The sequence below is a fragment of the Lepus europaeus genome, chromosome 15 (assembly GCF_033115175.1).
Source record: "Lepus europaeus isolate LE1 chromosome 15, mLepTim1.pri, whole genome shotgun sequence".
NCBI classification, from domain to species: Eukaryota; Metazoa; Chordata; class Mammalia; order Lagomorpha; family Leporidae; genus Lepus; species Lepus europaeus.
Window position 1 is genome coordinate 54462164 of NC_084841.1, and position 26307 is coordinate 54488470.

Here is a 26307-nt window from a genome sequence, read left to right on the forward strand (position 1 = left end):
CTTGAGCTGGCATTCCGATGTGGGGTGCCAGGTGCTGCAAGCAGTGGCTTAATCTGCTTTGCTACAAAACCAGCCCCATCCCCGGAAACATTTTTTTAAAGATTTAATTTTTTTTTATTTGAAAGAGTTACAGAGAAATAGGAAGAGACACAGAGAGGGCTTTTCCATCCTCAGGTTCATTCCTCAAATGGCTGCAATGGCTGGGGCTATGTCAGGCTGAAGCCAGGATCTAGAAACTCCATCTGGTTTCCCATGTGGGTGACTGGGTCTCAAGTACTTCAGCCATCTTCTGCTGCCTTACCAGGCCAAGTAGCAGGCAGCTGGATTGGAAGTGGAGCAGCCAGGACTCTAACCAGTGCTCCACTATGGGGTGCTGGCACCATAGTTGGCAGCTTCACCCAGTGCATCACGATGCCGGTCCCATCCCCAGAAACATCCTTAACTGGCACTTAAAAAGCAAACGTTATCCTGCCTCCTCTATCCCCAAGCCTCACAGTTGCCTACCACTGCTGGGCCTGTTGTCTTCCACCTATTGGAGCCCTGCATTGGAATGGGGTGGCTGCAGATCTCGGTCCCTCACACAGGGAGCTTAGATATCACTGTCTGCCCTGCTCCCTGCTCAACTCCCAGGAGAGCTCGGCTCTGTCTCTGCGGCTCGGGCCGTTCCCCACAGGAGCAGCTCTCAGTAGGCTGTTTCCTCCCTAGGAGAGGGGCCTCGTGTGGGCTTGCCTTCCAACTTCTGCTTCCATTCTTGAAATCAGAATCCACTGAAGACTATCCAAGACACAGGGGCCCAGTAGAACATAAAGACTTCTTGGAATGGGGGAAAGAAAAAATACTTTCCGTTCTCTCCAGAAGGAAAAAAAAGACCACAAATGAACAGCTCATTTGATTATCCTGTTACAGGGTATGTTGTCGGAATCCTGGCTAAGGACTGTTTAAAAAGAAACCAGGTTTTCTCTATAAAGCACACCATTTTCCAGATTAAGAGGATACAGTACTCAGCATTACAACATGTTGGAAGGAAAAGCGTGAGCATGCGTATGTTGACACGCTATGTTCCTACCATTGAGAAGTAATCGCTGTGACCACTGATGGACATTGCCTTCCAGGTTGTTTTCTTTGATTCTGAATACTGTCACATCTTTTTTTTTTTTTTTTTTAAGATTTATCCATTTATTTGAAAGAGTTACAGAGAAGCAGAGGCAGAGAGAGAGGTCTTCCTTCCTCTGGTTCACTCTCCAGATGACTGCAACAGCCAGAGCTGCTCTGACCCGAAGCCAGGAGCCAGGAGCCTCTTCCGGGTCTCCCACGCAGGTGCAGTTGAGCCATCCTCCACTGCTTTCCCAGACCATAGTGGAGACCTGGATCGGAAGAGGAGCAGCCAAGAGTTGAACTGGTGCCCATATGGGATGCCGGCACTGCAGGCAGCGGCTTTACCCGCTGGCCCCAACTGTCACATCTTGCAGTGTTGGCACAGCTGAACTCCTTCATTCAGGTTTTTGGGAGATGGAGATTAATCATTTGTTTTCCATGATCCTTTGTTTTCTGTCATCTCTGAGAAAGAGGTGCGTGTAGAGGCAGGGACAGGCGAGTGATAAATTGGCTTGAGTAGAAACCAAAATCATCCACCCAGGATAGGCTGTTCATTCTGGAGGAGGTTGTTGAGTGATGTTAAGAAAAGAGGAGCCAGCGCCGTGGCTTAACAGGCTAATCCTCCGCCTTGCGGCGCCGGCACACCGGGTTCTAGTCCCGGTTGGGGCACCGGATTCTATCCTGGTTGCCCCTCTTCCAGGCCAGCTCTCTGCTGTGGCCAGGGAGTGCAGTGGAGGATGGCCCAAGTTCTTGGGCCCTGCACCCCATGGGAGACCAGGAGAAGCACCTGGCTCCTGCCATCGGATCAGTGTGGTGCGCCGGCCGCAGCGCGCCTACCGCGGCGGCCATTGGAGGGTGAACCAACGGCAAAAGGAAGACCTTTCTCTCTGTCTCTCTCTCTCACTGTCCACTCTGCCTGTCATAAAAAAAAAAAAAAAAAAAAAAGAAAAAAGAAAAGAGGAAAGGATGGAGCAGGACTGTGGGATGGCGGGTAAAGCAGGGACCCCACCTCCCACATCAGACTGCCTATCATCCTGTACCACCATCCAGCTTCCTGTTAACGCACCTGGGAAGCAGCAGATGATGGCCCAAGTACTTGGGTCCCTGCCACCCATGTTGGAATCCCCAGTGGAGTTCCTGGCTCCTGGCTTTAGCCTGGTTGTTGTGGGCATTTGGGGAGTGAAACAGCAGATGGGAGATCCTGTGTCTGTCTCTCCTTCTATTTCTGTCACTCTGCCTCCAAATAAATGAAAGTGAGTGAGTAGACATTAACAACAACAACAACAAGAGCATGGGAGTGGACAGAGAAGGAATTCTTGAGTCCCAGCTTCTGAGCTTACAGGTGGGCTGCCAGCCCTGAGCAGCTTCAGTCCATGCACCTCTTCAAACCGCTGCTTCTTCCCTCGGTTCTGACTTTTCCACCATCTAGTTTAGAGCAGTGTGACTCAGAGAACTCCGACTTATTGTGACGTAGATTGTAAAACGTGTATGTTGTGTTGAACACATGAACAACATTTAGAGGTCGTAATAACCAAACAGTGGGTTCTCCTAAGTTACCAACCAGTTTCCATTCCTGGAGCTTATGAAATTTTAAAAAACAATTTCAAAAATATTAAGGAAGCTGTTTTCTTCATTTCTATACAAATTGGTTAACTTTCTGGGATGAGATAGAGATTAGTCTTTTGGAGGTCAAATTACCGGAGAAGAAGGAGTAGAAAACCAATCAAAGTTCTTTCTCCGAGAAGTGTTTACAGTTGACACATGATGGATCCTGAAGCCGGTTGCAACAGTGGTGGCCGTGAGGATCTGGGGGATAGAATTACCATTTATAATTAATATATCATTCATTCTTCATGGCCACGGGGTACACACGTTGGTGGTTCTCCCTTCTTGTTTATTTTTTTTTTCCTTTGATCCAAGCTAGGACACGAACATTAATTGGTTCTGCTGGTGTTCTCCATGATTCTATCATGTGAAACAGTTACTTTATAAACAGAATTATGTGCTTTCTTTAACAATGCATTACAGATACACTCAGTAACCCCCAAGCACCTCTCCTGTCCCCACCTCCTCGCGCCCTTTCTTGTATTTCTCAGCCTTAAAAAAAATTCCTCCCTTGTTAAATATCTTTCCTTTCTCCAGCACTTATTTTTAAAAATGTCTTAACCTAAGATAGGAACACTTTGCTTACCTGGATATTGAAATCTTCCGTTAGCATTGGATTTCTAATTTAGATGGCTTATTTATCAACTGAGTTGATTTTTATCTGAGGTCTCTTTTTTTAACAAAAAGCATGGCTTACTCAGTTTCTGTCAAATCTTAGGTAGGCAGATTTTAATTTTTCTTAATTGATCTTTTTATCCCCCCAATTACACAGCGTTGCCTAACTCCAACAATGGAGCCATTTAAAAATGCAACGGAATCTTCCCCTTCCCAGATTTCCCGATTGCAAGCATATATGCCTGTCTCTTGGTCCTGCGGTGAGTCTTCCTCTTCGTTGGGCAAGAGACTCTAAAAAAATTGCTGTGGGATTTTTGGTAGAGTAATAATATTACTGGCACATCAGAAAAACTAGGTGAGTGACAGCAAGAAAACCAGCTCAATGACTTTATGGTTGCGGGGGTGGGGTGGGGGAGTGTCATTAACTTTGTTAAGAACTGTTTGTGGCCGGGTCATAGGAAGTCAGCATAACCCAGTACTTACTGCTCATTTCCTTTCCATTATTTTAAAATATTACCACTTTTAAATGCAAAAATAAATATTGAGGTATTGGCATGATTTCATTTTTGGTAAAATGAGAAATGATCTCTGGCTGTTTGTACTGAACATGAAAACATCAGTGTACTATGCATGAAGCAAACTAATAGTCTAAGATGTTTCTGTTCCTGTCCATATAATTCTGTGAGTTCAGAAACTCTGGTACCTGCTGTAACAGACAGTTACTGTCAGTAACATCTAAAAACCCAGGCCTTTCAAGAAAGATGCTTCACTTAAGAACATTGAGAATACTCTTTGTTATATAAAGGAGCCCTACAATTTTATGATTATACTCTGAATGAAAATATGATGTGACCTCAAAGCCAAAGAAAAGACTCACTTGGTGGCGATTAGCAGATTGTCTTTTCTTTTTTTTTTTTTTTTTTTTTTTTTTTAAGATTTATTTATTTGAGGCCGGCGCCGCGGCTCACTAGGCTAATCCTCCGCCTGCAGTGCCAGCACTCCGGGTTCTAGACCTGGTCCGGTTGCCAGTTCTGTCCTGGTTGCTCCTCTTCCAGTCCAGCTCTCTGCTGTGGCCCGGGAGTACTTGGGCCCTGCACCTGCATGGGAGACCAGGAGGAAGCACCTGGTTCCTGGCTTCGGATCGGCACAGTGCGCCAGCCATAGCGGCCATTTGCGGGGTGAACCAACGGGAGGAAGACCTTTCTCTCTGTCTCTCTCCCTCACTGTCTAACTCTGCCTGTCAAAAAAAGAAAAGAAAATATTCATTTATTTGAAAATCATAGTTACAGAGAGAAAGGAAGAGACAAAGAGATATCTTCCATTGGTTGGTGCACTCTCCAAATGGCCACAATGGCCAGGGCTGGGCCAGGAGAGAGTCAGAAGCCAGGAGCTTCTTCTGGGTCTCCCATGTTGGTGCAGAGACCCAAGCACTTGGGTCATTCCCTGTTTTCCCAGGTACATTAGCAGGAAGTTGGATCAGAAGTGGAGCAGCTGGGACTCAAACTGGTACCCATATGGGATGTCAGGGTTGCAGGCAGTGGTTTTACCTGCTACACCACAATGCCAGCCCCAGATTTTATTTTCAAGATGTATTTAGCCGCATTGTTGTTTACATATTATTTTGCCATTTTCATAAGATTTGGGGTCTATTTAAAAAAATAGTAAGGAGTAATCAATGGAAAATTCCACATGCCTTTCTATCATAGGATTAGTGATTTATTTTCAGCACGTTGCAATGTCCTGGTAGGCAATTTAATTTCATGTGAGCGAGTTACTCAGTCTCTTTTTCAATTTGGAAATCTTACACAGTAGGGTACCATCTCTCTCTGCTATTGAATTTCTACTTAGAAATGTTTCCATTCGAAGGTCAGGGATTCCATAACTTCAGTAAACAGGAATCCAGGGACACAATGAACAGGAACTCTCTGAGTCACTGCAGGGAACGCAGAGTGAGCTTAGGTTGGGTGTCTGCTGACTGTGGTGAGGAGGCGGAGTTGCTATGTTATCCTGCAGATCAGAGGACCAGCTGCCAGGCTACGGATGACTGAGGCCATCTCATTCAACAGAAGGCTGGGCCCATGAGAAAGAAGTGGCCATGCCCATGACAGGCCAGAAGAGCTCAAGGTGACGGACGCCAGAGTTGAACTTCTCCTTAGTCAGCCGAAGCCCTCTGTCTTCTGTGTGAATTCCTGCCTTAGTTTTAATTTGATGCTTTCTACACACAGACCCCTTTCATTCATGCTTAGAGTCTGGGGGCCTTTGGGGACCAAGAGAAGGGGGGAGATCCCAGACTAAAAAAATATCTTGAAAGAATCTTGCAACAGGAGAATACAAGATTTGGGGTCACAAGGTTGTAAGAATTGTAAATATATGGAGTTTATACCACTGAGTTTGCTTTCTTGGGAGCTAAATGACTCATAGATATTTCAATTTTCAAAATACTTATCTCTAATATAGTGAGTATACCTTATCCTCTGACTGGCTAACTTTGCATCCTAGTGCTTATTACAGTGTGGGCAGTTACTTCTTTTCTCCAGATCCACGCATACAAGAATACTGCACATCACAAATCTGATTTCTGTGCTCTCTTGAATTTGAGTCAGAGATCTAGAAACAGAGGAGCAAAAAAAAAAAAAAAAAAAAAAGGGCCACATTGAAGGGGACACGATCTAGATACTCGGATACGATTTTGAAATCCCCGAAGAAACAGTAGAACAAAACATTTGACACACATGTGAGTAAACAGAATTCCCTCCCAAGTTGTGTCTGGTGGCTGGACCAGCTGGTTTGAGCAGGGATCAGGAAGAAGTCCTGCTTGCCATGGGTACTCTGAGTGTTGTGTCATCTGCCTGTGGATCATGGAAGACACAGAGGAAGAGGGACTGTCCCAGTCATGTCTACATCACACTGTCAACAAGATCACTGAAAGATCTGTACACAAGTGTATTCCGTCATCGAAAGCCCCGCTTGGTGCCACTGAGGTGTGTGTCCGCTGGGCTCAGGCTCGCTGCCTCGGGAACACTTTACAGTCGAGTATAAAACTCCGTAACTTGACCCATCCCCTGTACCTGACCCTCAGGCTGTGGGCTCAGAAATCTGATTTGGTGGCTTTCTGAAAGCAACTCCATCTCCTAGGCATGAATTCCTGGTTATGAAGCCCAGAGGAGTTATGCTTGTGATTACAGTTCAGTTGCAAGGGTAACTACAGTAATTACTGGGCGTCAGCCCCCTCGAAGTCCTTAGCCCCTGCTTCGTAGAAAGTCTAGCAAAACCGTGAACAGCACAGGTTCTGAAGCGGACTGCCTGAGTTTGGATTCCAGTTGTCTCACGCATTAGCTGGGCCACCTTGGACAAGTTACTGAACTTCTCAGTTTTCACATTTGTAAAGATGTCGATCAGAATGCATCCTACTTGATTGGGGATTCTCATGAAATTTGAACCATCGCTTGGAGTGTGTTAAACACATTCAATACTAGCATTTGTTGCTAGTGTTATTGTTCTTGTACCTCAGTTTGGGCAGATGTCTCTGTGAACATACTCAGAAAGTTGTTTGGGGAATAGGAAAGCAGAACATGATGGAACAGAGCCTGTGAGTGATGAAAGGGTTTGGGATAAGCTGGGCTGATGCCTATGGTTTCGACGATTGATGGGAAACTCGGAGTCTGTTGCATGTTGGGCCACCTTGACTTTGTCAGTTTGAAGCTCTTGGCCAGTGATTGGGTGGATACTCTCAACAGGTGGTTCTGAGGCTTTTGTTTTTTCTGTGGTTCTGGAATCAAATCCCCTCTCATCTTCTCAGCACATTGTCTTTTTTTCTATAACTAGGTTAATTTTAACTTTACGGTCAATTCTTGCTGTCCCTAAGCCAGCCTTTTTGCTCTTACAGAATTAACCATTTTGATTTTAGAAGTTAATTCTGTGGATGCTGTTAGGCTTCCTGTTCTAAGACCCTTAAGGGAAAACCTTAGTATAACATTCCACGTATGATAGCATATGCATGAGACAAATGTGCGCAGGACAGAAAGACCAAATGTTTCATTTAGCTAGTTCATGTTTACAAGGCAGTATGATAGTGCCTTTGTATATATCATCTCACGGGATCTCCCCAAGGCCCCCTCTGCTAGGTAATATTCAGGTTCCCATTCTATAGATCAGTACATTGAGGCTTAGAAGGGTTGGAATTTAAAACCAGGTCTAGCAATGGAAAGTCCTTGTATTTCATGGATGCCTTTTCCCCAGGAAGAGCTAATTCATTGCTTCTAGAACAGAAGTATTTCTTCTTTTGTAAAATGTATTGATTATACATTCACACAAAAAAGCAGTTCAGCGTAATCCTTATGCCTGACACAGATTTCTAACTTTGTGTCTGGTGGTGGGAGCCACATGACTTCCTTTCCCCGACTGGGTTTTCTCTAATTGATTGTGCCACCTTGGCAAGTCTCTGCGTCAGCCTCCAGGCCCACAGTTCTGCTGCTCAGCTCATAAACGGCAACTGCGAGGAGCTCATTCATTACCCAGACTGAATGCTGAGCCACTCAAAGGCCAGCATCTTCTGGTATCTCCCCAGCCCTCCTGTTTGTAGCAACAGAATTGGCTCCTAGTGGCCAATTTCATCTTTGCAGAATGAGAGATGCAAATGGGCAGAAGAAAAGACATCTGCCAAGTTAATTAAAAGAAAACATTCCTTGACCTGTTTTTTTTTTCACCCTGTGCTTTCACGGAGGTGGGCGATTCTTGTCTCCTTTGAGGCCTACTTCCCTTTCATGTTGAAAACAAATAGTACCGGACTAAGTACTGAAGTGTGGGATAAACACACAACCCATTTTAATATCCATTTGGCGGTTTGCCTGTTGCTTCTCCATTTAGGAAACATTTTCTTCCAATTTTGCCCATTATCACAGCTCCGGCATTCCTGTCATTAACAGAATGTCATTTTGCAACATACTGAACTAGGAGCAACTAGCAACGAAATATACTGAACACAAAGCGACGGGCTTTGGGTCACGTGACTTCTCGAAGACAAGAACAAAGTGGAGCCCTGCTGCCGGCTCTGCGTGTTTGCGCTCCGACGGTGGAGGCACGTGGAACCATGGCGCCGGGGACAGTTCAGGTGCAGGCAGAGCGCTTCGCCAAGCTGCTCCAGGAATGTGACACGCGCGAGGGCCGAAAGGTGCTAAGCAGCCAGGCTGTGCTTCCCGGGCTGGAAAGGCGTGGCTGTTGCGCGTCCAGGAGGCACTCTGCGTCCCGGCAGTGAACTCCCCTCGCTCTCGTGGGTCAGGAAGGCGCAGTCTGAGTCCGTTGGACCAGAACGAAGGACCAGAGCTGCTTATTTTTATGGGTAGCATTTAGCTGCGTGGCTAAATTATACTCCGAGACAAAAATACATTCGCCAAATGTATTCTGTGTGTAGCAAGAACTTTACTTTCTCAGCGTGGAGAAGGCTGGAGTGGGTAAAATGATAGATTAGCTCCTCTGTCACATGAGGGGGCTTCAGCAAGTTCATGGGAGGGGTGGGCATTTTGTTCAGCAGTTCAGGTGCCGCTGGGAGCAGCCACATCCCATATGAGGATGCTTGGGCTTAAGGCCAGACCCCACTCCTGACCCAGCTCCACGCAAAGTGCACCCTGGGAGGCGGCCGGTGATGGCGCTGTTACTTGGTTCTATTACCCACATGGGGGTGCTAGGCAGTCCCAGACAGTTCCAGGTTCCTGGCTTCCGCCTTGCTCAGTCCTGGCTATTGTAGGAATTTGGGGAACAAACCGCCAATGGATGATCTCTCTCTCTCTCTCTGCCTTTCAAATAAAAATAAACAAATATATATTTTTCAAAGTATATAAATGTGTATTGTGAAAAACCATGCATGCATATAATTTTTTTTTGGCACTGAAAAAGCTTGTTTAATTTTGTTTTCTATGAACTTTTGGAAAATCATTATAAATATGCAAATAAGATTTGGGTGCATGAGGCCCAGGTTGAGATGCTCACATATTATTTTGGAGGACCTCGGTTCAACAACCTACCTCTAGCTCCTGACTCCAGTTTCCTGCTAATGCAGGCCCTGGGAGGCAGCCATGATGGCTTGAGTAATTGGGTTCCTACCACTCATGTGAGAGACTTGGATTGAGTCAGCCCAATTCCAACCACTGTAGGCATTTGGTAATTAAGCCAGTGGGTGGAAGATAGCTCTTCCTCTTTCTGTCTCACTGTCTCTCAAATTAAAAAAAAAAAAAAGAAAAGAAAAGAAAAAAGGAACATCTCTAGATCCAGCTTTCTAAAGCTTGTGACCATTCTCTTTTAAAAAAAAAAAATCTTTATTTATGTGAAAGGCAGCGCACAGAGGAGAGTGAGAGTGAAGGTGTGCTAGCTTCCATCTGCTGGTTTGCTCCCCCAAGTACCTGCAATAGTTGGGACTAGAATAGGCCCAAGCCAGGAGCCAAGAACTCCATCCAGATTTCCCACATGGTTGGCAGGTGCCCAACTACTTGGGCCATTTTCTTTCTGCCTTTCCAGGCTCTCCCAATAGAAAGTTGGATTGGAAGTGGAACATCCTGGACTTAGAATGGGCATAATGATTTGGGATTTAGGGGCCGGTGCTGTGGTGCAATGGGTTAACACCCTGGCCTGAAGCACCAGCATCCCATATTGAGACCCGACTGCTCCACTTCCAATCCAGCTCTCTGCTATGGCCTAGGAAAGCAGTAGAAGATGGCCCAAGTCCTTGGGCTCTTGCACCTGCGTGGGAGACCCAGAAGAAGGTCCTGACTTCTGCGCAGCTCCAGCTGTTGCGGCCAATTGGGGAGTGAACCAGCGGATGGAAAACCTCTCTCTCTCTCTCTCTCTGCCTCTCTGCCTCTCCTCTCTCTGTATAACTCTGACTTTTAAATAAATAAATAAATCTTAAAAAAATGATTTGGGATGTAGGTATAGCAATCAGTGGCCTAACCTAATGCACCATAATGCCTACCCTTGACCATCTCTTAAAAGCAATAAAATAGGAGATGAAGGAAGTACAAGGGAAATAAGTTAATAGTAAAACTTTGCTACGCTGTTTCCAAAAAGATCAAACATTATGTTTAAGCCATAAAATGCACTAGTTTAGAGCTGCCACTACTTTCTAAGGCCTTTTGAAGACTTACTTTATCACTGGTCACTTGAGAATAATCCAATGCCATTAAATTAAATTGATTTAAGGTCATTTTTATAGTAGGATGTTGAACTCAGTTTTCTACCACTAAGAAAAAGATGTCTCAAGTTATGACTTTGATCCATCCATAACTACTCTGCATTGAAGCTGAAACATGGGAGTTTAAAACCCAGGCAGCTTATGTCATGCACATCTCCCACCCTCACAACACACAGACACAGACACACACACACACACACACATGCAAAGTGGTTACAAAAACAAGAGTTTGAGTTTTGTTTATTTTTTTCTTAATTTCCCAGTACGTCTGTGGACTTCTCTTTGGTCCCTCAGGAGAACAGCCTTTTGGGCAACCGAAGCCTTGGGTGTTAGTCCCATAGATATATTTTTTTTTTATTTGACAGGTAGAGTTAGACAGTGAGAGAGAGACAGAGAGAAAGGTCTTCCTTCTGTTGGTTCACTCCCCAAATGGCAGCTACGGCCGGTGCTGCGCCAATCTGAAGCCAGGAGCCAGGTGCTTCCTCCTGGTCTCCCATGCGGGTGCAGGGCCCAAGCACTTGGGCCATCCTCTACTGCCTTCCTGGGCCATAGCAGAGAGCTGGACTGGAAGAGGACCAACCGGGACTAGAACCTAGTGCCCATAAGGGATGCCGGCGCCGCAGGCAGAGGGTTAACCAAGTGAGCCACGACGCTGGCCCCAGTCCCATAGATATTTGATACTGACCTTTCAACCGGTTAGAAACCAGCTCCAACTTGCCAGTCTCTCCCCTGACTTTCATTTTGCACTTTGGTTGCCCAGCCGGGGGTAGAGGCCCAGTCACATGACAGCCTTGCAGGATGAGTTGACCTCCGACTTTGGAAGGATTCCAAAGTCTTTTGGCCAGCATTAACCCTTGGGGCAGTTTCCCAAGTTACAGTGCGTGTCCTTCCGCTCTTTGACCAGGCATGATTACCTGGCCTTCCTTGCAGTCTTCCCACACTCTTCCTAACAGGGACACTCTTTATTGTGGTCTTTGATCTTTGCTCTTGTGCTAATCTTAAATCCAAAAAAATCCTCTCTGTCATTAATTCTCACAGCTCTTCAAGGCCTTCGTGTCAATAGATGGCCTGCCTTGAGGACTGAGGATTCCTGGGTTGTACCTGCAGGCTCAGTACCTCTTGTGATTCCTATAGCAGATAAAATACACCAAAGTATTGGCAGATACGGAAACATAGGCTCTTCTCATTTTAGTTACTTTTTTTAAAGAATATTTATTTATTTGAAAGGCAGAGTTATAGAGAGAGACAGGTAGTAACAGAGAGAGAGAGAGGTCTTCCATCCACTGGTTCACTCTCCAAATGGCAGCAACTGCTACAGCTGGGCCGACCCAAAGCAAGGAGCCAGGAGCTTCTTCTGGGTCTCTTACATGGGTGCAGGGGCCCAAGGACTTGGGCCATCTTCCACTGCTTTCCCAGGCCATAGCAGAGAGCTGAATCGGAAGAGGAGCAGCCGGGACTAGAACCGGCACCCATATGAGATGCCAGCGCTTCAGGCCTGGGCTTTAACCCGCTGTGCCACAGTGCCGGCCCCTCCTATCATTTTATTTTCTTTATTTTCCTTGGCATCCGAAAGGATTTAACGTTATATGACATATCACCATTATCTTCAAGAAATGCATCCCCCACTCCTAGATGATAATCTTCATGTGCAATCCCTGTTATTGGACAAATGAATGACCACAGAGTGGTCCTTGTCTGCCATGGTTCCTGTGGTGCAGCCTGGTGAGTGTTGGCCCCATAGTCTCATGCTAGCGATATGACACCAGAACTCATCATTTCAGCCACATGGAGATAGCTATGTCCAAATGTCCAGCTTTGCAAGAGCCCAAAAATGGGAGAGTATCTTAAAAAAAAAAGGTGTTTAAAAATGTGTGGCCTTTCAGAAGGCCATGAGGAAATGGAATTTGAAAAGATGCTTATTTTGGTGCAAAAGTTTCTTTGAAATCCATGTATCATTTTCCCCCATAATTCGCATTTATCATGAACTGTTTGAATACCTTCCACGTGCATGGATTTCAAAAATTTTGCACCCAAATAAAGTTATCATTGAATTCCATTTCTAGGAACCTTTTGAAGTCCTCCCATATTTGTGTCAACAGATCACTAAGATTAGGGGATTAAATGCTATGAAACAGATGGATAATTTGCAATGCATGGCATATACTGTAAAATTCTCATGTTTATTATTTATGACAATGTTTAACGTTTAATTAGAGATTTATTTTCTACTTTAGCCAGCAACAAATTCTTTGTATGGCTCTTCTACCTTCTGCTTTAAAATATAATTATCTTTTCATTTCTTTATACTTTACATACTTTGAGGATGTCTTCATTTTCTTATCTCCCAACAGTCCTTTGTACTCAGGAATATACACTCCATAAATATGTATGCTTTCCTAATATCTCTATGTCCAGTTATCTCTTCTTCTATGAAGGCAGAAAATGTGGGCTTATTTTAATGAACTAGACATATTTCTAAAAAGTACTGTAAAAGATGGTATCTGTATTTTCCAACTGCCATACCTCAAAAATTTTGAAGGCTTGGAGGTGTGTCCCTTTCTCTAGCTATGGAATGTAGCCCACTTTCGTTGTTCATGGTGGAAACAGCATAAGCAAACATTCATTTCTATTTTAATTAATGCCCTCAAAAGAGGATTTTTCTGCTAATGGAAAAGTTTAGTTCAGGTATCAAGCAAATAATATCAATAATTACATCATTACATCCCCTGGATAATCTTGAGCTGGGTTATTACATTGATACAGATATGCAAAAGCTTCAGCACTCGGGCTTGGGCGTCACCACAGCTTCAACATTTGCTATTTCTCCAGGTTTTTTTGGATGCTGTACAATAGAGTATGGAGTGGTATAATGCTTGCATTCAGTTCGGGGACCATTTTTGCTCAAATTTTACGTTTTCCTGATTTACTAGTTTGAAAGGCTGAGAGAGAAAGAAACAGAGACGGAACTCTCTCATCCCCTGGTTCACTCCCCCAAATGCCCACAACAACTGGGGATGGACCAGCCTAAAGCAAAAGCTGAGAACTTAGTCCAGGTCTCCCACATGGCTGGCAGAAACTCAGGTACTTGAGCCGTCAGCTTGGCTTCCTCCCACATTAGCAGGAGACTGGAATGATGAGCAAAGCTGGGACTCAAATCCAGGCAGACATCCGAGGTGACATCTTAACTGCTGAGCCGCATGCCTACCCCGTGAACTAATTTTTAAGATAAATACTGTGTTTGAAACCAGAATCACTGGAGAGGGGAGAAAGCATTCGGGATGCACATCAGCTTAACTTTCTAACGAGTATTCCTGCATTCTCCTTTGGCTGCTTCAATCTAACAGCCAGAATGATTATCTTAGAATGGATCAGAGTTTGTTTGAAACCTTCCCCTTGCTTCCCTTTTCTCTGACTAAGCAGCAAACTAAGTACCATGGCCTACAAGATCCCACATGTCTGCCTCGGCCATCTTTCTCCCTCTCCTGGCTTTCTCTGCAGCTCCTAGAATGTGTGCGCCCCAGGGCCTTTGCTTATGCTCCATGTGCACCTTCTTCCCTTCTGGACTTCACAAATACCACTTCCCCCTTGGGACCTTCCTGAGTAGTGATTTAAAACCATGGCTTTCCACACCTCCCTCCCTGTCCTACTTTCCAGTATTATTTTTTGTCTTTGCCCTTGCACTGTAACAATTGATTGTGTGTGTCATCTACTTCTCCAGAATGTAAGCCCCTTGAGGGCAGGGATTTTTTGTTTGTTGACAGTACTGCCTGCTCTGTCTCAGGCACTCAGAAAAGTACTCTGTTGAATTCGTGAAAGTCTGAAGGGAACTTTGATTCCTGGGCCATCCGGAGGACACCTGCAAGTACCTGACCTTCACATAGGTGGCAGGGCTTGTGTGCTGGAGGCAGAAATATGCTGCCTTCTAAGGGGGAGCAGGAATGTTCACCCAGCTTCTCGGCGTGGCCTAGTTGTGCTATTAAGGAAAAGCAGTAGAGATGCAGACATGAAGATGCCCAGGGAAAGGTTCCATTGATTTGCATGAGACAAGTGGTTATTTCTGGAAGAGGACAATAGAATGAAGGCAGAGACAGACATATGGGGAGGCAGCAATATGCAGGATCTGGGGAGAAATGTCCAAAGAAAATGTTAAGGAACATTTGCCTTCTGTTGTATCTTGGAGTTTTTCTTTCAAATGCAAGCTCTTATTAAAGACACTTTTCAAGGCTCTTGCCTTGATTTACAAATGCACAGGGCCCTGGATATTTAATGGCGCCAAGAAGAAAAAGAAGTGTCCATAGTATGTAATTTTAGTGCATTTAGAAATCTTACACTTTCCTTCAAATGAATAATCTAAGAAAGAAATGAATTAGACCCATATTTATGTTGCCATGGTTAAATCTCAAAAATATAATGTTGAATGGAAAAAAGTAAGTTATAGAATATCTGTAGTGTATACCCAGTGCTAAAGTATAATTTATCCAAAAGTCAAAAACATGACTGTCAGACAAATATGAAATGAATGTGTGTCAAAGAGTTTATTTAGCTTATTAATGAGAGCAGCAGTAACATGATCATGGATTCAAAGGAGATTTTTTAAAAACAGACGTGAATATATATGTACAATCAGGAATTATGAAACGAATTTGCCTATGAGGACAATGATTTAAACATCTCAGGTCATCTTTTTGTGGTGAGGATATCAATTGTGTCTGTCTGACAATTCATGCATATTACCTGGAGAAAAATCCTTCATTTTACTGCCAGTTTTGTACAGTTTAACTTCCTTCTTTACAGAGCCTCAGCATAACTTAACTCAAAGACAAATGAAATGTGCATATGTTTATAGAGTCAGATAATTCCCTAGGGATGTGTGTGTGTGTGTGTGGGGGGGGGGGGGTCCACTCCACAAAGCTTAGCATGCTACTCTAAGGAAATGTATTAACTACTTTTGCACAATTCAGATTTTTCTGATATATGATGCCACTAGTGAAAATGTAAGAGCACACACATATATTGTCCATGATATATGTATGTATGCAACAATACCAAGAAGAAATAGAAAAGCTACATGCTGCAATTCTATTAGTAGCCCATTTGGAGAGTAGAAAATATTATTGGTTTAGAAGTCAGAGTACATTTTATTCTATCTCTGTTTATATATTTTTCAAAAGATTGGAAACAGGGATGATAAATGATGTACTTGTTTATTCTAGGGTGGTGAGAATTGTTAAATTGTTTTTCTAGCTCTTTAAAATTCTTGGACCAAAAAGAAAAATCAAGTTCTGACTCTGTCTCTCATCTGATCCAACCCCTTCACTGTAAAGGTGTGGAAACAGAGGCTTACCTAGTTTCTTACATTTTTTTTTAAGTCAACAACACAATGGCTAGATGATTCCAGCTTCCTTTATTTCATTCTTATTATCCATTGAAGGAATATCCAAATGTTCAGATTCAGTTGAAGTATTAGGAAACAGTTAGCAGGTGTTCACAAATGCTAAAGCTTTGGTCTAGAATTGGTCTCCTGAGCAAATGGATCAACATTTTCATCAAAATGAAATAAGAATTACAGTTCCACCTTGCAGAACTCCTGGGGCTCTTCTTAGGCAGTTCAACATATATTTAATACCCCTTAATGGTTAATTGCATGTTATACTGATGTCACACTTTCAAGTCAGCTGTGAGTGTCAAAAAAAATTGCTGCTTTTGGGATTTTTTCCGTTGTGACTGTCTTGCTGTGATCAGACATGATCAGAATTCACGTCTCAAGGTGAAGGTAATTTAAAATTAAGCTTTATTTCATTCAGCTGCTCAGAACAATTGTAAAAGGCCACAGTGCCCTGGGCCTCCTAGATTCTAGAGACCTGATAGGGCATGGTTAGCAGTTTGCCAGGAGAAAGCCGACTGACACAGATGTAAAACATCTGTGGACAAGTCCTGCCCTGACTTGTAGTAGTGTAGGCAGAAATGGCCCAAAATGCATGCTCACCTACCCTACCCCCCATCTTTTTTTTTTATTTGACAGATAGAGTTAGACAGTGAGAGAGAGAAAGACAGCCCCCCCCCCCCATCTTAGTGCCTACATTTCCTGCTGTGCTCACCCCACATAGGCCAGACTTACAAGGGGACTTTTTCTTCCTAACAAATGGAAGGCACTGTTGAGGGTAATTGTAAGATTGAGAAGCTCCTGGTGAAACTGCATTGGTGGTGGTTGATAGTGATCTCAGATAGGAGCGGCCCCTATTTGATCCTCACCTTTTTGGCTAAGCAAAAACCATGCAAATAGCATATTCCGTGCAGGGACCTCTCCACCCAGCACCTGTCCAGCTGTGACCCTCTTATGCACACTGTTCTGTCCCTGCCTGCCTGCCTCCCAGCCCTCAGGGATCAGTCCTGCTCCCTCAAAAGTGCAATCATTGTCTTGTCTTCCCACCTTCCCACTCCCCTAAGAGCCCAGGCCCACAGTCAGTGGGGGAGCATTTCCTGCACCCAGCTTGTGGAAGGACTGTCCCTCAGTGCTTCCCATTTGTCCCTAAGAGGACGTTAACAGGGAGGAACCAAATGAGTGAGCTATTGACAAATGCTTGCTTGTGCTCATCAGCGGTTGTTTAGCTCTGCCGTGATGACAAGTGTCTCAATACGATTGTCTTCTCAGGCTAATTTATGATTTTGCAAGGAAAGACTCAGAGCCATTGTGTTGATGGGACAGGGGTGGACATCTTACAAATCCAGTGAACAGGCTTGGCGTGTTCTCCACAGGAAAAAAAAAGTCTTTCCATGTGTTGCTTCAACTGGAGAATGAACAAGAGGAGGAGGTGCTTTGTGGGACATGGGTTTCCTGCATTTGGTTCTCTGATCGGAGCATAGGCAAGGCGAATGGCTGCCATTAATTATTGAAGAATGAAGTTAAAAGGGTGCATTTGGGGATGAGTAAATGAAAGGGGTTCATAGCTTTTCTTAAGTTTCCTTTTGTGGTCCTGTGCCTGTGCCCCTAGGGCTGAAAACTGGAGATAACCCCATAATCTGAATGATTGGGTGAGGATGAACTGTAAACAAGAGATCACTGCTAGGAGAGACCCCTGTTCCTGGTTTACCTTGTGGGACATCCTCTGTTTTTCTCTCCGGTGACTCTGCATGAGCAAAAAGAAAACAAAAGGGAATCGACCTAAGTCTTGCATAGGGAAAGCACCTGTGTTTGGCCTAGGTGGAGATGGTGCCACCCTGTTGTCTCTGTGTTAAGTGAGGAGATGTGGTCACACACACTGGCCAGCCTGCCTCCCACTGGACACCATCGACATCTCCTTTCATGGGCACAAAGCCTGTGATATCCGAATGAATAAATAATGACGACACAAGTCAGCTCAGCATTTTGCACTGATGTTGTTGTTGAAGTGAGCCGTGCCAGGCGCTGTGGCAGTGTAGGCAGCAAGTACTCTAGTCCTGCCCACCTGGGGTTTTCTTAACTAAGTGCAGATTGCAGTTCATTTGTTGACAGTCAGGTCCTGTGACCATTGGTACCTGATGGCTGTCGGAGATACCAGTCAGCAGTATTGAGGTTAGATGATGGTCCCTCCTCTGCCTTGGAGAATTTATCTATGAAACGCTTCAGTAAGGTCCTCCGATGTTACAAAATGTTAGTGTACCAAAGTCTAGAGATTTCAAGGTTACGTGCCATGTGAAATGCCCATTAACCCTGAAGTATGTTAATGTACTTATTTGTAAAGATAGAGATTCCTTCTGTATACACATTGAAATCTGTCTTGCTCTGTGTTTTATAAATTCTGGCTTTACTCTGTTAGGAACCTTTTATTATTTCAAAGTTTCCTAATTGTTTATAGAAATTCCAGAAAGTTCCAAGTCTGTTATAGTTTGAATACTATCTCTAGCTTCACTTTGAAGACTGATAAAGAAGTTAGAGAAGATACTTTGAATTATGTATGGTGCTTCGATTGTTCTTAACATTTATCCATTAAGATAGTCCTCTGATTTTTTAAATAAAAACTCAGGAGTTTTATTTAGATATTTCTTTTTAAAGTTTTTAAATCGTTTTGTTTTTTGTTTTGAATTTAAATTGAATATTGTGCTCGTTGTTAAAGTGTTCGAGTGTTTGAGTCACTTTATTTTTCTTAGGAAAGGTCAGTTTTTCAAGGTTTTTTTTTTAAAGAAATATCATTTTCTGGGGTCGGCACTATGGCTTAGCTGGTAAAGCCGCCACCCACAGTGCTGGCATCCCATATGGGTGCTGGTTTGAGACTCGGCTACTTCACTTCCGATCCAGCTCTCTGCTGTGTCCTGGGAAAGCAGTGGAAGATGGCCCAAGTTTTTGGGCCCTGCAAGACCTGGAAGAGGTTCCTGGCTCCTGGCTCCTGGCTTCAGATCAGCCCAGCTCAGTTGGGGAATGAGCCAGTGGTTGCAAGAACCCTTTCTCTCTCTCTCTCTCTCTCTCTCTGCCTCTTCTATCTCTGTGTAACTCTGATGTTCAAATAAATGAATAAATCTTAAAAAAGGCAGACCTTTAAAAAAATCATTTTCTAAATTTTCCTTTATTTTTTTTTAACTTTTATTTAATGAATATAAATTTCCAAAGTACAGCTTATGGATTACAATGGCTTCCCCCCTCCCATAACTTCCCTCTCACCCGCAACCCTCCCCTTTCCTGTTCCCTCTCCCCTTCCATTCAAATCATGATTCATTTTCAATTCTCTTTATATACAGAAGATCAGTTTAGTATATATTAAGTAAAGATTTCAACAGTTTGCCCCCACATAGCAACACAAAGTGAAAAATATTGTTGGAGTACTAGTTATAGCATTAAATCATAATGTACAGCACATTAAGGACCGAGATCCTACATGATATTTTTTAATTGATTAATTTTCTATGCAATTTCCAATTTAAAACCAAGGTTTTTTTTTTTTTTTTCATTTTCAATTATCTTTATATACAGAAGACCGATTCAGTATATACTAAGTAAAGATTTCATCAGTTTGCACCCACACAGAAACACAAAGTGTAAAAATACTCTTTCAGTACTAGTTATAGCATTACTTCACTTGAAAGTCAGAGTTACACAGAGAGAGAAGGAGGGGCAGAGAGAGAGAGAGAGACAGACAGATACGTCTTCCATCTGCTGGTTTACTCTCCAATTGGCAGCAACGGCCGGAGCTGTGCCGATCCAAAAGCAGGAGCCAGGAGCTTCTTCTGGGTCTCCCACATGGGTGCAGGGGCCCAAGCACTTGGGCCATCTTCTACTGCTTTCCCAGGCCATAGCAGAGAGCTGGATCAGAAGTGGAGCAGCCAGGACTCGAACTGGCGACCATATGGGATGCTAGCACTGCAGGCGGCAGCTTTACCGCTACACCACATTGCCAGCTCCCTAAATTTTGCTTTTAAGAAAGTCATTCCTAGTTAATATATTTGTTAGGTTACTATTGATACACTTCCTTCTTAATTTCACTTATAGATATATAAATATTAGTAATTAAAATATATAGAAAATATGAATCAATGTAGATTAAGTAGTAAATGTGAAAAAGTGCAAATGGCCATTTTTATAATTAAGCTGAATTTCAGTTGTTTTGCTCAAATAAGTTTGCTGAGATTCCCAATATAAATGTGTCATTTTTAATTTTTTATTGACATCAGCAAGTTAATATATTAATATTCCTATATTAAAATGAAAGGAAACATAAACTTGAATTAACACTAAGTATATTACACAGCATCTTTTAAAAGCAATCTAACAATCTGATTATGTGATTGTGAATTTAATAGGTCTAATGTAGATCTTGACAGAAGAGTTGATAATATCACAACTCACCTTCATAGTTTAGTAGCAAGAGTCTATTCTTATTCAACTTCTTTAAGGCTGAGTAAACATGATCTTCATTGAACTCACAGATAATGCAAATAGATGTTGATTGGCCAGCATGGAAAGTAAAATGATGCAGCCCGAAGTGAAGGGATAATGAATGTGAGGATGTTGACAAATGATAATAAACAAACATCTAGGAGAGAGGTTTGGCTCTCGGGTCAATATGGCAGAAAGAAATTGGGTTTGGTTTTGAAATGCATTGTTTGAATATTTAGAAGCGTCCCTTTCAAAACTTTTATCTGAGCCCTGAAATATGTCAGCTCCCCATGCTTCCTGCAGAAGCCAGGTGAAACATTCCTGTCTGGGAACCTGGTATAAACGCAATCTTTCTGAATTAAGGAGGCATCGCAATAAACTCTTCTTGGTGCTTGAGGCCAGTAGTGGGACAGGAGGATGGTCACTGGGTACTGAATCTTATTCTAGGCGAATCAAATGGGCAAACTTGTTGGGCCTTATCCCCCTGTTCTAACTACTGTACGGAGAATAGAGAATGAAGTGGCAATCTGTATTGAAGAAAAGCAAATGAAGATGACCAACTTCCACTTTACTGTCAAATGGCTTGGTGTTTGCCATAGTCTTTCAAGGCTTGTTAATGTTCTGTTGAAGTCAAATTAGCCATTTTATAACTTCCTGTTAGCAGAAACAAGAAAAATGTAATTACTTGTGTCTACATGGAATAATTCATTTCTACTCACTAGGTGCTCCGGATAAAGCCTGTAGTTTGTATGCTTAGGAAAGAGAGACATCACTGCTATTCCCATATACCAGAATCCATTTTATTCCTCTGAAACATTCACCTTAATAAGAAATTGCAGTGTAGTGTACAAGATGAAAAATGAATGAGTGGTGAAATACATTTATCTTGGGCATCGGCTGTTCTATTAACAAAAGGCATGAATATGAAATTTATCTAAATAATTAGATTTTTAATTAGTGCATCATTGTAAGATTGATGTCACTGCGCCTCATTGCATGTAATTTTGTGTTAGAGATTTCATGTCAACAAAGATGCTACCTGTGGTTTGCTGATTTGAGTCCTTAATTTATCACCCCTGTGTATAGCATGTCGCATCTTTCCCGTCAGGGGCTGAAAGAAGGGATTTGATTATAGCTTCACTGGTGGTGAGGAATATTGATGGTGTTATGCTGTGTGAATGTATTAGAGTTCCTAATATTCAGGAATCACCCACCCTCAAATAAAAGTGAATACCTGGTAATCTGCAATACTTATGCTAACTGAGCAGGTGGGTTGTTCAGCCTAGTATATGTCTACTGTGAACATGCCTGAACAGTGTTGGTGCCCAGTTCTAAAATTTCACACTTTGCTTCTTTCCTTTTGACAGTTGCCGAACAAGCAACCGGAAAAGCTTGATAGGCAATGGACAGTCACAAGCATTGCCTCGACCGCACTCACCTCTCTCTGCTCATGCAGGTAACTGATTCCCTTTTCTTGGGTTTTGTTTTATTTCCTTGTTTGTTTGTTTGTTTGTTTTAATAATAACCGAGGCATTTTGAGACTTAGACATGTCTTTGCATCTTGGTTTTCCTGTGATTTTATCACCAAGTTCTTTCTGATAGGTTAACCCGGCCTTAGCCTCTGTTTGAGTGCTTGGTCTCTGAAATGTAGAATAACTTTTTAAACCTGGGATCTTCCTTAATTATTTTTCACCACTTTGTGATTTTTTTTTTTTAGATGACGTAAGACATGTTTCCACGTTAGGAATATCTTTGGGAAGTGCAGGAGTGGGTTAGTGTTAATTGTTCAGTGTGTTTCTCCCTGTAATTGAACTTGTATATGAGGATAGCTCAAAAACTTCATGAAAATGGGATTAAATTAAAAGTTCATGTTCATGCAAAAACTTTTGAAATCCATGTATGAGGAGTCTTCAAGAAGTTCATGAAAATGCATGTTAAGAGAAAATACCAGGATTTCCAAGTTGTTTCTATACACAAAGTTTAACTTTTAATTCCATTTTCCACCAATTTTTTGAGCTTCTTTGTTGTTGTATGATTATAGCCATTGTGGGAGTGCTGAGGATTCAAGAGATGAGGCCATTGACCTCAAGTACTTCATAGAATTGTAAGGAAAATAGAACTAAACTATGGGAGCTATGCAAAGAAGACTGCTTTGCATGCTTCCCCCCCCCCCAAAAAAAAAAAATCTATCCAAGGTGATGCAAAGAATAGAAGGACTAATTCCAATGAGCAACATGTGGGACGGAGAGGTTGAAGGAGCCGCTTGCTCAGGCTATGGACTGATGGGCAAGACTCTGGCAGGTAGAATAGGGCGCGGGAAAGGATTCCCATGGATGGCGATAGTGTAGGTTTTGTGTGCTTCACTGTACCAGAGAACATAGGCATGGAAAGGCCAATGAAGGTGAGGCTGTGGGGGGAGTTGTAAGGATTTGAAGAGGCTCTGTGTGATCGTGAGGGGTGATGGGGAAGGATGTGCAGTTAGCTCAGTCTCCTTGGTCCTCCGTGCACATTCAGTTTGACACTCATGGGCTTTCAGGTGACCTTAATTTCCTATTCAAATGCCAGGTTGGCATCTGCCCCATAAGGCAGTCCTTGTGGTCAGTGGCCTCTCTCACATGGAGAGTGAGAGTTGTTAGATGTTTGGAGAGAAGGGAGACAGAGAGGCGGGTGCTCCATAGAAATGAAAATTTAATTTTTCCAGTGTAATACAGAAATGTTGGTAAAGGAAACAGGATAAATTGGTAAAGTTGTGATACTGTAAGATGAGCACTCAGATCCAGAAATGTCTGTCCCTGGTAAAGCCTCAGACAAGCTCCGTATACAGAACGACGCGTTCTGGGCTGCTCGTAGCTCATTCATGATGGATGGACATTTGAAACAACCTAAAAAAAATGTCCATCCACTGGAAAATGGATGAGTTGGGACATAGCTCATGAAAAACACTAGTGCAGCCCATGTCTGTGTGGTTGAAACGAAGAGTATTGGGCAATAAAAGCAAGTCACAAAAGAATATTGCTTAAACCACTCATACACAGTTAACATGCTGCCGCATGTGATATTTGTGTAGGGATATAAGTGTATTATATGTGTTATAGTTACATTCTTATTTTATAAAATGATCTACTTATTTGAAAGGCAAGGTGACAGAGAGAGGGGAAAGAAAGAGAAATAACGATTTTTCCATTTATAGATCACTCTTTAAATCCCTCAATAAGCCAAGAGCCTAGAATTTTATTATGGTTTCCTACATGGTGGCAGTGACTCAACTATTGGGCTGTCACTCACTTCCTCTCTTGTGCATTAACAAGAAGCTGGATCAGAAGTACAGAGTAGCCAGACTTGAATCAGGCACTGATATCAGATGTGGGCATCCCGGGCTGCAGCTTAACTTGCTGTTCCTCGACACCTACCCCTACAACTATATTCTATATATTATATTCATTGTATAATACATATTAACTATGTGAAGACGCTTCAGAAACCTTGAAAGAAACTGGAATTAAAAGAGAGTGCAGGGGGCCAACACTTTGGCATGGTGGGTAAAGCCGCTGCCTGCAGTGCCGGCATCCCAAATGGGCACCAATTCAAGTCCTGGCTGCTTCACTTCTGATCCAGCTCTCTGTTATGGCCTGGGAAAGCAGTGAAAAATGGCCCAAGTCCTTGGGCCCCTGAACCCACATAGGAGACCCAGAAGAAGCTCCTGGCTTCAGATCGGTCCAGCTTTGCTATTGCAGTCATTTGGGGAATGAACCAGCAGATGGAAGACTTTCTCTCTCTCTTTCTCTGTCTCTGTCTCTCTTTCTCTCTGCCTCTGACTCTCCATAACTCTGACTTTCAAATAAATAATCTTTTTTTTAAAAAAAGAGAGTGCAGATTTTCTTTGAAATTGTTGAAGTCCCCTCCTATGTTTGTGATAAGCTCTAAAGGAAGCCATGGCAGTATTAAAGACCAAGTTCAATTTCAATATGGTAGTTACTTCTGAAAGCATGAGGGGAATGTAGCTGGGAGACAGGAAAACAGTTCACAATATTTCCAAAGCAGTGTGATGAGTACACAGTTATTTATATTATAAACATTGATACTCTTGAGACTTACATCATTGACATAATAGCAAAAGCCCACAGAGACTTAGGCAAGGCCAAATACTTACTTGGGAGCTGGCATTTTATCTTTCTAAAGATCTGTCATCCTCCAGCAGTCAACGCAGTTGCCTGGCAGTGAATATGAGTATGAATGGCTTTCAGAAATTGTTTGCATCAATATCCACTCATCTTTTAATTGTATTTTCCATGAATCCTTTGAAATGCCCTCACGCTAGATGCTAAGTGATGGGTGAATTGTGGTTTTGTTTTTTTTTTTACATATAGTAGTGATTTTGAAAATCGAATCTTAGTCCTCATTGCAGTGTTTTGCAGTAATTTCAGCATACTTTATGTGCCCGTTGATTAGTCTTTTATTACTGTGATTTTCTGCAGTTCCAATATTGAGAAGAGAGAAACTGTGGTTGAGACTGTAGTGGTCTTTTTAATTATGTTTCTTTCTTCTGTGTGGGTGTAGCTTGACTTCTTCCTCCTTCAACGTGAATGCTTGAATTTAATCGGAGGAAGGGCAAACAGAAGCATGTTGTCCTGGTGCTGGAGTGCATTTGTCTTAATGTCCTGGAGCCAACAGGTTGCTTCTCACTCGGAGGCCAGAGACATCTGTCAGACTTTGTGAGCAGTGGCATTTATCACAGTCTAATAGGTTCCTATCTCTACATAAAAAAGAAGAAAATGGAAATTAAATAAAGGCCCAGTCCTGGTGTCTCCGTCCTATGCAAAGCCTTTTCACTCAGCCTTCCTTTCACCCCTCCCGCTCTGTCGCTGTTCCTTATTCTGTGTGAGATACTCAGAGTGCCCGGTGGGGATGCCTAGATGGCTCCATGAAAGACAAAAGAAGGCAAAACCGCCATCTCTCAGCACTTGTTATCCTAAAAGATAAAGTGGACGTTCTGTGTTCTGCAGGGAGGGATTATGGGAGCCAGGCCTCTCACTGCTGGCCCGAGGACCGGGTCCCCAGATGAATCAGCAGAGCTGGAGACTCTGACTTGTGTGTGTCTGTCCCTGCTGCTCTGAGAACAGATTGGCATCGTGTCCTGTGTCAGAGCTTCAGAAACAAGATACTTTGTGGAAAGGCAGGGATTCCTAACAGTGAATAGAACAGTCTCATTAAAAAAAAAAAAAAAAAAGAAGAAGAAGAAGAAGGAAGGTAGACAATTGGAGGCTCCTGCTAGTTCTAGGAAGATTCTAGGCATGAAATACAACCCAGAAATCCCCAAGGAAAAGACTAACCTATCTCTTCTAAAATGAAAATTTCTGTATAATAGACAAAATCAGAAGAAACAAAGTGTGAAAATTTTTTGTGTCCATAACTGATTGCCCTAATTTATAAGGAGCTTGTGTGAGTTGACACGAAGCAGTGAATGAACTACAATAGGAAAATGGGGAAAAGGTACAGTTAACATGTCTTAAAAAATGGCCAACAAAGCATAAAGTGGTATTTCACTGCAGTCGTAAGAGATACGTGTACCAAGATAATGAGATAGCATATTCAGTTGCATATTGTCAAAATTATTTTGTTTACTTATATATATTTTAAATATTTATGTATTTGAAGAGCCGATGGTAGAGAAGGGGAAAACAGAAGATTTTCCATCTGCTGGTTCTCTCCTCAAATGGCTGCAACAGCCAGGGCTTGACCAGGCCAAAGCCAGGAGTCTGGAACTGTATCTGGGCCTCCGACATGGGTGGCAGAGGCCCAGGCACTTAGATTATCTTCTGATGCTTTTCTAGGCACATTAACAGGGAACTGGATCAGAAGCAGAGTAGCTGGGAATTGAACTCCGATATGGGATGCAGCATAGCCGGCATCAGCTTAACCTGCTGAGCCACAGACCGGCCCCATCTCAATTATTTTTAAAGGT

General features: G+C 42.9%; 1 protein-coding gene across 8 annotated transcripts in view; it reads left to right on the plus strand.

Moving 5' to 3' along the window:
• Positions 1 to 26307, plus strand: part of MAST4 (microtubule associated serine/threonine kinase family member 4) — a 634279-nt gene that overhangs the window by 494391 nt on the left and 113581 nt on the right. For all 8 annotated transcript variants that reach the window (XM_062212152.1, XM_062212154.1, XM_062212153.1 and 5 more), the window contains one exon: positions 21713 to 21801. In XM_062212152.1, the coding sequence (XP_062068136.1) occupies positions 21713 to 21801 (89 nt within the window). The remainder of the gene's footprint in view (positions 1 to 21712; positions 21802 to 26307) is intronic.